The following is a 13,447-nucleotide window of genomic DNA, read 5'->3' on the forward strand; positions in this document are numbered from 1 at the left end:
GAGGGACAGAGAGAAAAAGAGAGGGGGGAAAGAGAGAGAGAAAGAAAAAGGAAAAGAGAGAGGAAGAGAGAGAGAGAGAGAGAGAGAGAGAGAGAGAGAGAGAGGTTTTGCACACATGTGAATACAGTTGCCTATAGAGGCCACAAGAGGCCATGAGATCCCCTGAAGCAGGAATTACAGGCAGTTTAGAGCTACCCAATATGGGTTCTGGGAACCAAATCAGGTCCTTTGCCAGAGAAGTATATGTTCTTAACTACTGAACCATTTTTCAAGCCTGGGAATCCTTATTTTCTAATCACAGTTTCCTACAGAAATTTCAAGCTGTTTTCAGTGTTACTTCCCAAATAATAAAATGAAAGTATTCCAAGAAAACATCATTATTTATTCATGTAAGTGCACAGCCACTAAGCTCTCTCTCCCTTGAAGTGAGGGACAATATTCTTTCTATATTGTCCCTCCTATGTATTGCATCTCAGAACAATTAGAATTACATGCTAACTTGATAGGAGAATACACATTTTTCCATGGGCTTGGCCTAGAACTTAAATTTCCAAAGGTGAGCAGGGCACAGACAACCAACCCATGATGATCTGGCTCACAGCCACATAGATGGGAGCACATTTAGATACAACCAAACAGAGAATTTTAAATTAATCAATAGGTTAATTCTAGTCCAAAAAGGAATCATTAAATCTGGGCATATGTTTTGAAACTTCATAATAGTATGTGCACAATTATGAATGCAGTGGGCAGGATCAGGCTTGGGCCTGAAGATAAATACTGTCCTAATCTGGCTCCACCCTTTACTGTAACACCTCCTAGGCTTCCTGCATCCTACTCCAGATGAAAGGCCTCCACTGGACTGCACCAGGGTCCTCAGCCGTTGCCACACTGGCATTTCCCTGCCAGATGACTCTTTGTTGTAGGGCCTGTCCTGTATATTGCAGGGCATCCTGCAGGGGCATGTTTCCTCTCTATCTACTAGATGCCAGTGGAAAATGGAGGAACTGAGGAAGGTAGACCTTGCTTGGAGGAATTGGCACTAAGAGTGTGTCCTGGGAAGCCATCTCATGCTCTGGACCTAAAATCGCTCCCTTTCTCCCCTGCCTGCCATGAGGTTGAGTGTTCACTGCCACGTGTTCTTGCGCTCTGTCTGGATGCATGGGGCCAACCAACCATGACTAAAACTTTGAGCCAAAATAAAGAATTACTCCCTTAGGCCCTTCTCTCAGATATCTGGGCCATAGACAGAAGGGAAGTTGTTGCTAATTAAGTACCAAAGGTTTAGAACAGTGTTCTTAAGTAAGTGGCTTTTGTAAGTTATGGGTCAGTGAATTGATCCAAGTTTACAGATTCTCAGCCTGCATACCTCCACGACCTGCCTTCTTTAGGGAGACTCTCTGAGCCCTCTGTCCAAACTCACATTTTACTAATTCATTCTTCTCTCCATGGACATGTCACAGGTCTGTTGAAATGCCTTCCCTTTGAGGATAAAGATGAAATGTAGTAGAGGTTTCCTGTGTTTTGACAAAAGGATTCTAAAGTGCAGAGCAACAGTTAAGAAGTAATACTTCCTAATCAACCTTGTTATGTAGCTGTGAGTGGCTACTGTAAAACTAATAGAAAAAGGTAAGCAAAAAAAATGCAAGAGCTTGGATTCCCAGTGAGGCCATGTTAGTCAAGGTTAGGGAAATGCTCAGGAGGTAACATACCTGCTACACAAATCCCTAGCACACATTAAAAAAGAAAAAGGTGAACATCATGTCCATAATCCTGGGACTGGGTGAGCAGACACACACACATACACACACACACACACACACACACACACACACACACACACACGCACACATGCACACACATACACATGCATGCACGCACGCGCGCACATACACACACATGCACACATGCACATGAACACGCACACACATACACATGCATGCACGCACGCGCGCACATACACACACATGCACACACATGCACATGAACACACACGCACACACACGTGCACACACATATACACACATGCACATGCATGCATGCACACATGTGTGTGCACACACATACATGCACGTACACACACATGCACACACATACACACACGCGTGCACACACACATACGCACGCGCACACACACATACACGCACACACACATACACGCACACACATGCACATACACATATGCACGCACTAGCACACACACACACACATGATATTAAATGCTTCAGAATGGAGCTGGAAGTTGAAACTCAACTCTGGGTAAAAAGATATTTTTTATCCCTGATACCCACTGAGCATGTTACAGCCCAGAGCCTCTCTCTGGTCAAGCAGTGGGTTAGTGTACATGTGACAGTATGTGATCAAATCACAGAGAGGTTTACTTAGTCTCACTCACCTTTGGTAGGAAAGAAAGGCCAGCAGGAACAGGAGGCATGCTAGCACATCAGCTCTGCCCACGATGCCAGCCACCTGCAACACAATGAAAACTGTAAACCTTGGAAGATTATTATCACAGTATCTTGTGGAAGTACGTTTGATTTTAGGAAGAGCAAAGCTGAAAGCATATGGGTAGCAATCTATGGAGCAAACACCTCTCATTATTACATATGTTCCACATTTCTAGAAAGAGAGAAAGAGGAACGAGGGGCAGAATTTTCTTACTTAACCTTACTTCTAATTTCTCTTCCAGAGGATCAGTTCTCAGCATAAAAAATTTGTTCAGTTATCAACTTATTAAGGCAATCATTAAGGGTGGTGGGCATAGCTCAGGGGTAGAGTACTTGGCTAGACAATGGCCTGGGTCTGAGTCTCAATAAACTCTACCATGAAACACTGTGGTCATCTTTGGATAGAGGGGTAGTGATGAGTCACAGAGTATTTGCCAAGTGGAGGGAAAACAAAACCAGAGAGATCAATACTTTTAACAATGAGGGGACTTCTGGTTGCTAGAGTAAGTGTGTGTGTGTGTGTGTGTGTGTGTGTGTGTGTGTGTGTGTGTGTGTGTGTATGTGTGTGCACAGATGTGACATGTATACAGCCAATGCCCCATGGTCCTCTGACCCACCTCAGACAAATACTGACTCCCTGGAAAGGGGTCTGGCTCTAAGGCTGAGGCTTGGGGAGACTCAAGAGCAGCAGGGTCACCTTCTCATGTCAGAGCACAAATCATTCAAAAAAAAAAAAAGGTAATCAAAAGGAAAAAAAATCTAGCCGGGCAGTGGTGGCACACAGCTTTAATCCCAGCACTTGGGAGGCAGAGGCAGGTGAATTTCTGAGTTCGAGGCCAGCCTGGTCTACAGAGTGAGTTCCAGGACAACCAGGGCTACACAGAGAAACCCTGTCTTGAAAAACCAAAAAAAAGGAAAAAAATCTAAAGGAGCTCTCAGTGAACAAATCTGAGAAAACGTGAGTAAAATAAACAAGGAGCATAATACATTATAAACCACTAAAAACACAGAAAACCACAGTGTACATGGAGACACACGGGTGACAAAGGTTCCAAGTGCACAGACACAAACAGCAAACTAATGAGTGAATAAGGGAGACTCTGCTCTGCCGAGCTCTGTGTGTGGCTAGAGCAGTGAACACCCATCTGCTTCCAGAAGAGTAAAGGCCATACAGAGCAAGAAACCAGAAATATCAGTCAGGCTGGGAGTGCGGCTTGGAGAAAAGCACTCAGCCAGCAAGGCCAAGGCCCTGGCTTTAGTCCTCAGCACTACTGAATGAACAGAAGCAGAGAAAAACAGATGGTAAATCTAGGACATATACGGTATTTGAGATGCAAGGTGTCCTCGTTATTTCAAACCATTTCCTCACCAACTTAATTTTCAGAAAAATAAAAAAGAGTGAACACACTTTAGAGGTGTGTTAAGGCAGTACATCATGTCTACTAGGATCTCTCCTCACAAAGATGCCATGCAGGCCTGACCAAATCACATGTGTGAGAAAAATCAGACAAATTCAAGGTGAGACACAATCCATAAGAATGAGGACGTTAATATGTTAGTAAACATAAATACATATTTTAAATTATAGCATATCAGTATATATTAAGACCTTATTATATCTGTGTTATATCTTATTTTTATTTATCATGATTCCTAATTATGTTGCTACTTATAATTTATAATATATAATCATAAATTTATAGGCCTAGTATGTATATATCTGTGCATTATATATTGATATTAAATTTTATATATTTAAATTATATCTTATTTATTTAAATACAATATACATTATTTTTATTTTAAAGGCATAAATTTTAATGTACTATGACTCTAAGAAATATTTGTTATAATCATATAGTCTATATTCATATAACATTTATAAGTTACATTCAAATATATTCAAAACTTTATATTATATATATTTTAATATAAACTCCAAATCATATTGAAATATATACATCATATGACAGTAAAACAGTGTTCAGGACTAAAAGAGACAAAACCCAAACCATGAATAATGCTCTCTGTGTTGGGAAATACACAACTGAATTATTGATGTTTAAAGGAGCATGAATTATGCAACCTTCTCTAAATGCCTCAGAAAACAAACAATATTTTTATATAGAGGAAGAAGAGAGGAATGACAAAACAAAATCAGCCAAAGTTAAAACCAGCTAAGCCTTGATAAAGAACAGAGCCATAAAGGGTGAGCCTTAGGTTGGAAGTTAGCTTTACAAGTCCTGTACGGGAAGCTGCAATGAGCATGCAGCAACATCAGGAGGCTGCAATGGGTATGCAGCGACATACGGGGAGGTGAGGGATGGTTTGCAAACACTAATGCTACTCTGCTCCATAAGATGTGCATTTCTCTTTGTTTATGCTTGTTTTTTAAATCTAAGATATAAAATTGTAAAGGTAAAATAGAAACATGGTTTTAAATATTTGTGTTCATGCTGGTGAGATGGCTCAGTGGGTAAGAGCACTGACTGCTCTTCTGAAGGTCCTGAGCTCAGATCCCAGCAACCACATGGTGGCTCACAACCACCCGTAATGAGATCTGACGCCCTCTTCTGGTGCATCTGAAGACAGTTACAGTGAATTACACTGGAGCAAGTGGGGCTGGAGCGAGGTCCTGTGTTCAATTCCCAGCAGCCACACATATGATAGCTCACGGTCATCTGTACAGCTACAGTGTACTCATACACATAAAATAATAAATAAAATTTAAAAAAGTTTGTGTTCTAGTTTGCTTTCTATTGCTGTGACCAAAAGTGCCACAACCAAAAGAAATCTGAGGATGAAAGGGTTTATTTCACCTCACAGCATGTTCAAGGCAGCAACCTGCAGGCAGGCATTGAAATAGAAGCCGTGGAAAACACAGCTCCCCAAGACTTGTTCAGCCTACTTTCTTATACTACTAAGGACCAAGGTTAGCTGTCTACAGTAATTGTCTACCCATGGCTTGCCATAGGACCAGATGACTCTGGTAATTGTCTACCCATGGCTTGCCATAGGACCAGATGACTCTGGCTTGTGTGTTCCCCCTTCCTGAATGACTCTGGCTTGTGTGTAGTTGACAAAACTGAGCAGCACAACTTCCAAGGAAGAGATGGGCCAGGAGCTGTTTATGTGGGACATGAGTAAGGCTGATCATTCACACACGAAAACATTGTCACCCACATCAGAGAAGACCCAAGGGTCCATGGGTTCAGAGAATGTGAACCACCAACAAACCACATTATAAGCACACTGTACAGAGGCGGTAGTATCAGCATGAAAGAGGGCATCTGACTTCTGAAGTCCAGCTGAGTCCCTAGTTAGCTCATGTATTAACACCTGACTGAAGCTGACAATGAGGTGACATGAAGAGGCTGCAACAAGTAGGTTTTAGAGAAGGGCAGAACTCTTAACTCCAGCATAGCATTTTCTGAATGGCTAATAGAAGCTATCTTTTCACTTGAAAAGTTACCTGCATGGTATCTTTATTTAACTTTATTGGCTAGCTTAGTATGTCCATCAGTTACATAAAATCTATGTATATATAATGGACAGGTTATGTACTGGGGAAATTTCAAATCTATCCTATACCATGAGATGCCTGGATACAGACCAAGAACCACAAGGGCAGCACAGAGCTAAAAGCTGTGATCTGACATGGCTACTTGGACCGAATGCAGTGTTCACTAATTGGCTAATCTATAAGGAGCTTGAGAGCCATGTTAGGGAAGCTGCATGACTCCAGGGAGGCAGGCAATGACAGTGTACACCGAGGTACAAGGTCCCAGCTGAGTGATGACTGCACAAGTCACATGTGAAGTTCAGATGAGCTTAGTGACCACTGCTGTCTTGGAGCATTTAAGTCAGCACAAATTCAAGAAGGTTAAGAAGACAACCCACCTAGCCTGTCATGAAGTCCTGGGGCAAACCTAGAGGGATGCTCTTCCCAGAACAAATGATGTGGCCAACAGCAAAGCTTGCAAGTTGATTCTGGGTATAGCAAGGTGGAGTACAGCAGTCACAAGTTGGGCAGGCATAACTAGTGTCTATAAAGTGTCTTGAAACCCTGTTTCTCACTCTGAACCAATCTGGAAAGATCAAGACTATGACAGCTGAATGCACAAATGCATAAAGAATACACTAGCTGGGCATGCTGACTCATGCCTATCATCCTAGCACTGGAAGGCTGAAGAGGAATGTCATGAGTTCAAGACTTGCCTGGGCTATAGAGTAAGAACTCACCTCAACAATAACATCATAATGTAGAGTCTCATTGGCAGAAGTTAATAAAGAGTGTGACAGTGTTAGTGCTGATGTTAATAGGCTCCTCTCCAGGCCAAACCACAAAATACACAGTATATGCCTACTTTGTACCCCTGTTGAGCTGAGGTTTTTGGGCAAAGTGTCTGACATCTAAAACAAAGTGACCATCCCTATCCACTGCTTGGCTACAGCTATCATTTCTTGTGGCTCTGTTAGTCAATGTCATCATGTTGTTTCACTGTGGTCTTGTTCCAGTGAGTGTGAACTAGAAGGTACTGTGCCAACTGGAAAGCAATTGCCTGTCTCAAGGACTTTAACATCTGCTGGGGTCAGGAGAGGGTATTAAATAGGATACATGAAGCAATTGTTGCCAAAAAAGAGAAAGGATTTATTCTGGCTACTGGATCTAGGAAGTATCACAGAAAGGCTGGCTCTGAATCTGAGAGTTAAAGAAGAGGCAAAGAAGATTTCAGGAGCTTGAGACTGGGGGACATGAAGCAGGGCTGGGAAAGGCACTAACATGCATTCCTCTTGGAGGGTAGGAGAGTGTGCAGTGGTTCTGGAAGGGGGTGCAGTAGGAACAGGGCATGTGCTGTCAACAGCAAGAATGCTGAAGGACAACAAGCAGCAGAGATGGACGGTTAAGATGGGTTGCTGCAGTAACGGCAGCTGAACCCGACAGTATTCTGACATAAAAAAGCAACTGGGCAGCTCATGGTGAGTAGAAATGTATGCGCCTTTCTCAACCAAAGCTTCATTACCAGAGTGTTGTGTTAAAACACTGGAAAGTGCTAGTGAATATGACTGAATAGAATTTGAAACAGTCTCTCTGTCTCTGTCTCTGTCTCTGTCTCTGTCTCTCTCTCTCTGTATCTCTCTGTATCTTTCTTTGTCTCTCTCTATGTACCTCTCTCTATGTATATCTCTCTCTTTCCCCCTTTCTCTCTAGATTTTAGAATATCTTCATATGCAAGCAATGAGATGTCTTGAGGATGGGACCCAGGACTAAACACAAAATCCATCTATATTTCTATATACTTTGTACACTAAGTCTAAGGATGACCTTATACAGCATTTTTAGTGTCTCCACATTTCAACTGTGACCTGTCACATGAGGGCAGGCGAGGAATTTCCCGGTTGTGACATCATGTCAATATTCAAAGTGTCAGGCTTTGGAGAATTTGGAACTTGAGATTTCCAGGTTACAGGCATCGAGCTGCCATGGATATGTGGACCCGTCAGCCAGGATAACAAAACCACACACAGAAAATATCCATTAGAACTTCATTTGCCTTCAGGTTACATTGTGTTATTTTAGGAACGCTATTGACAGGGTTTGTATAAGTAGACTCTGTATAGAGTTACGAATATTTATTTTATCTGCAAGAATGAGCTCCATTAGCCTCAGATGTGGCCAGGAATGTGAATGGAACATGTGGGAACAGCCAGGAGCCAGACCGGCTGATTAGATCAGAGCCAATTTTCTCCTGAGTCCTCCTGTTCTGATTCTAGACATGTTGGCTTTAATCTTCCCACTCTGTGCCGGCTTCCTCTGCTCTCATTTTCAATCCTGCAAACTAGAGATAGCTGTGTTGACCAGATGTAAATACTCATAGGAGAATCACAATAATTTTCCTGATTTTGCTGTTTTTACATGATTCAAAATTCAGAAAAGCACAAAATTTCAAAGATGTACAACATTGGGAAACCTGCCCAAGAACCTCCAGGGCTTAAATGAGGTAGTCTGTCCCTCTTCATTCCCTGCCCAGCAGAATACCATCCCATTGTCACCATATGCATACTTTCAAATGCTTGCTGAAAAATATGACTAACTAAAGTGTCCTGTGTGCTTAAATGTGAATTAACTGTTATCTCCTCTGGGTCTTACTTTTACATCTATTTGCATGTCTAGTCTTGGGCTTTCTGTGAATATAAACTGTGGGAGGAATCCCTATGATCTCCCAGTACCTACAAGCCTGGACTCATTATCTATTTGCTAACTGCTTCACTTACAAAGTAAACCACATTGACATGCTGACACACAATCACATCAATGCATCTAAACCAAATTCCACCCAAATTTAAATTCTCCATCTTCCTGGAATAGCATAACATATGGTCCATGTATAGTCTTGTTTAGTGAAGATGAGAAATTTCCCAAGGCCCCCATGTCTTATTGTACATGTTTAATAATTTATCACTAATTGTCTGTGAAGTGCACTGCTTCTTCTGTCTCTCTGTCCTCCTCCCTAGAAACTCAAACTTCAGTCTATAATTAAATAGACTTCATTTTGCTCCATAGCATAAATGGTATGTTGGGTCAGCTCTCCTTGCCTGCTCTCCACAGCTCCTTCATCTTACAATTCAAGTACCTTCCCAAGATCCTTCTCCTGGCTCTTCAACACCTGTGCCTCTTTAATTGTGCTACTATGGATTTTTGTATTAGCACAAAACCCTTGGAAACCCCCTTTTTTAAAGGTCATTTTTACTAATAGGATTTTCTTTTCTTTCTTTCTTTTCCTCTTTAAAAGAATCTAACCTAACCTCGATCAGCTCCTGATCACACTGCCCAAGGTTGCCTTGCATACATACTCTCTCTCCTCAGCTGATGAATTAAAATTCTAACTGCACATTCAGTTGCTCTTTCCTGTAATAATTGTCCCCAAGTACAGTACAGCCCTTCAACTATAGTTTATAAATGTGTCAAAAATGTAAGATTATCCTAGCCTTCTATATGACCAACACTGCCAGGAACAGAAATCTTTGGCTATTTTCCTTCATAGTATGTACAAAAAGAGCATTAGAAAGTTAGGTATTTCTCATTTACTTAAGCCCATACATAAAACTTATCAGAACATTTGTAAATATTAAAAGAATCTACCCTTTCATACACCATAAATTGTGACATTTTAAAATTAGGCTGTATTGTACCAGAGGGAGCATGAGCTGCCCCATCTTCTGCCTAAATACAAGGGGGCTTTTAAATTATTTTCCTAAGTTTATTGAGACAGCATTTCACAAATCCAGACTGGCCTGAAACTCTGCACTACGTAGCCCAGGATGACCTTGAACTCCTGATCTTCCTGCCTCTACTTCACAAGGGCTGAGATCATTGACCATCACACCTGCAAAGAGAGAGCTCTTCTTTCCAGGAAAGCCTGTCCAGTCTTCTCTTCCCGAGAACTTTTATACTTCAGTGTTACTCACCCTCAGCATTTTCTCTTTTTTTTTTTTTTTTTTTTTTTTTTTTTTTTTGAGACAGGGTTTCTCTGTGTACTCCTGGCTGTCCTGGAACTCACTCTGGAGACCAGGCTGGCCTCGAACTCAGAAATCCACCTGCCTCTGCCTCCCAAGCGCTGGAATTAAAGGCGTGCGCCACCACCACCCGGCTAGCATTTTCTCTTGATGCATTGTATTGCTATGTTTAAATGTATTTTATTTATCATATTACCTCTTTATAATGAAAATGCATATGGATTCTTTTGGTGTGTACGTGTGTGTGTGTGTGTGTGTGTGTGTGTGTGTGTGTGTTGCAAAACATGGAACTCAGGACCTCATACACAGTGATCAATTATCCTACCACAGAGATATATCTATTGTCCTTAATTATTTTTTAAGTTTCTTGGGATAACTATAAATCTCTATATGCTATATTTCAGTTATGTATTAGTATTCTGTTTATAATTCACATCATGATGAAAGTGGAAAGAAGCTAAGCATTGAACATGAAGGTGTACACATTAGTAAGTGTGGCTGATTTGGGCATCTGTGACTGGTCTACCTTCTCTCAGAAGAGTAGGAGAATGTGCCCCAGAATTCTCAAGTCTGGCTTCCACCTTTTAGACTATTCCTCTGGATGAGAATGGAAGGATATGTATTACAGGCATGGCTAAATGCTTTGAACTCCAAAGTCAGGGCAACTACCACATAGGGATCTACTGTCTCAGATAATGTGTTATGGTCTGTAATTTAACAAATCAGCAAGGTTTGACTTTGATACAGACAGAAACAATGAACATCAGCCCTTACAGCAGTTGCCCACCAGTCTCTCCTCTCATTGTTACCATTTTATAGAAGTACAGAAAACGGCTTCACCAAGCCAGGCTGGAGGACTGTTACTTACACTTCAAACTCTTCCACTTATAGGAACTATGCTCAGTCTAACATAGAAAGAGTAAGGAAAATTATCTTAATGAGGTAACTGTTTATAAAGTGATTTTTATTCATCACTTTCCCCATATATAATGTATATGTATATTATATACTCACATATGAATACTAATACACATACACATATATGTATATACACATCCTATAGATGATGTGTGTGTGTATATATATATATACATATATACACATGTATATATATATATAGTCTCTCATGTATATATCATAAACACACATGCACACACACACTAACCCTCGGGCTTAGAGATTTAGAATTCTGTTCATGGAAAATATCCATCATATATCAAATTGGCAAGACTAATCCTTTCTCTGATATTAATTAATCAAATTAGACTTCTCATGCCAGTTCAAATAAACATTCTATAAGTCCCTACAGCCATTATTTCATTTCTGACTCAGAACTTCAAAACAGAGCACTCAGTACTTCTAACTCTGGGTCATAGTCTCCATCAAAAGAGGAAAACAGGCAGAGGTAGCTAGGAAGTCCTTCTCTCTGGCAATGATGCCTTAATTGACAGAGGCCTCGAAACACCAACACATCAACTGACCATTACAGAAGTCTCAGGGGTGTGAGCTGCTGGAACACAGTCAGATCACAATGTGTGAGCATTTCTTATCCGAATGAGAGAAGGGCAAAAGAGATCAGGCTCCAGAAGAGATCCAACATGGTATCTTCACTAAAAGGATGCTCTTTGCAAATCTTCAAGGAGGTGTCCAGGCACCCACAGAGGCTTTACCAACCATTCTTTGAAAACCATGGTGCCCATCACCCACTAGAAGGCTTCATTCTCTGAAAACCTTGGTGCCAATGCCCCCATCAGAAAGCTCTTACCTGCTCACAGCAACATATACAAAAGAAATCAACTACTTTTACTAAGATGTGGCACAGGGGCTTTGTGACACTATCTTGTGTGGGCATGATGGACCAAACCTTCAAAAAGGGTCACAGATCTAAACTAGCAAGACCTTTTGAACAAAGTCTTACCCACAGAAAACAACTAGACTTATCGAGTAAGTCACCAAGTCCATTTTGTAACTTAGAAGAATGTCATCAGTCTAGTTTTCTTGACCCTTCCCCTAGCACAAGCAGTTTCATACCATAAACACAGGCATGAAGCAGATCAGGGATAACAACATTACAGTAGGCATCCCTGCTATCTAAAAGCACACAGGATTTAATTTTTTTGCAAATAAAAAATCGAGAACGCTTTTTAGCCTCTGTGCAAAGAAGCAATTACATCCCAGGCAGAGCCAATCTGAACACTCCAAGAACACCACTGTTAAGTAGAAGGGGTACAGGATAAACCTACTCATGGCGTGGACCTAATGATCAGCCTGGCTGGTATATGTATGCAGATAGACGTTATTTTGGCTGTTAGCGGTCCTTATTTCCAGGTATCCTTTATACTCACCGCCTCAGTGTGGACCGGGTGCACTGCAAAGAGCAGAGCTGTGACGAACGCCAGCCCACGATTCTTGAAGACCGTTTTATCACAGGTATACATCAGCACAAGGGTCACCAGGCAGTGTAGAATGACATTGACCGCGTGGAAGTAGAAAGGATTCATGCCAGTCAGAAATATGTTTAGCCTGTTAAAAAGTAAAAATTAAAGATGGAGAGGTCTATACAAGCCATAATCATAGCATATGCACAAGTGATCCACCCAGCATTTAAGATGCATTATTTGATAATAGCTTCCGGTGACTTTCAACATTTTCATGCTGTGGACCTTTCAGCTTTTTCCTATCTCAGAACTGACTCATTTACAGAAATCAACACAGAAACAGATATGGTGCTATTTGGGGAAGCTGGACCTTTTAAAAGGCAGACAGATGGACATCACTCCCCTGTTCACAAAAAAAAAAAAAAAACAAAAACAACAAAAAAAAAACCCTTCCTGTCATTCTTGCTTTTACTTGTAACCCAGGAGAGGGTCCCAAGTGCTGGTATCAGAGCCATGGCCACTGGAAATGAACAGAAACCAGAAGACTGCAACTGTGCCTTTACCAGGACAAACCAGGCATGAACAAGAACGTGTGTTCTCAGCCACAGTACCACCAGGAGCCATGTCTCCAGATTCTACATCTGGAAGCTGCATCTATTGCCTCTCCATACGGGACTCGTTAGCAATGCTTGCTACCACAAGCTGCAGCTGAGACAACACTGTGAGCAAATTCACCATGAGGTTTTTGTATTTGTAGTGTTTTTGTTAATGCTTGTTTATTTTGTGTGTGCCTGTTTGGGGGAGAGGATGAAGTGGGGTCACAAGTGAATGCCACTGTATGCATGTGGAGGTGAGAGCATAACTTATGGGAGCTGGTTCTCTATTTCTACCACATGAGCCTCAAAGATCAAACTCAGGTCATCAGGCTTGGCAGCAAGCCTTAGTCTACTGAGCCATCTGGATGACCGGGGCTTGTTTTTATAATACAGGCCCCCACCTATCTAAGGATCTGATTGTTAACACTGTGGTAAGCCAATAAAAGAGAACCATAAACAGCAGGAAAGTCAGGTGCTCAACATCAAAAAATCAAAAACAAAAACCAAA

General features: G+C 41.4%; 1 protein-coding gene across 2 annotated transcripts in view; it reads right to left on the reverse strand.

Annotated features, from left to right (window-relative positions):
* Window positions 1-13,447, reverse strand: part of Tmtc1 (transmembrane O-mannosyltransferase targeting cadherins 1) — a 208,883-nt gene that overhangs the window by 178,663 nt on the left and 16,773 nt on the right. For both annotated transcript variants that reach the window (XM_031383952.1, XM_031383953.1), the window contains exons 2-3: window positions 12,311-12,488; window positions 2,396-2,469 (exon numbers count right to left, since the gene is read on the reverse strand). In XM_031383952.1, the coding sequence (XP_031239812.1) occupies window positions 2,396-2,469; window positions 12,311-12,488 (252 nt within the window). The remainder of the gene's footprint in view (window positions 1-2,395; window positions 2,470-12,310; window positions 12,489-13,447) is intronic.

This window comes from Mastomys coucha, unplaced genomic scaffold (genome assembly GCF_008632895.1).
Source record: "Mastomys coucha isolate ucsf_1 unplaced genomic scaffold, UCSF_Mcou_1 pScaffold20, whole genome shotgun sequence".
NCBI lineage: Eukaryota > Metazoa > Chordata > Mammalia > Rodentia > Muridae > Mastomys > Mastomys coucha.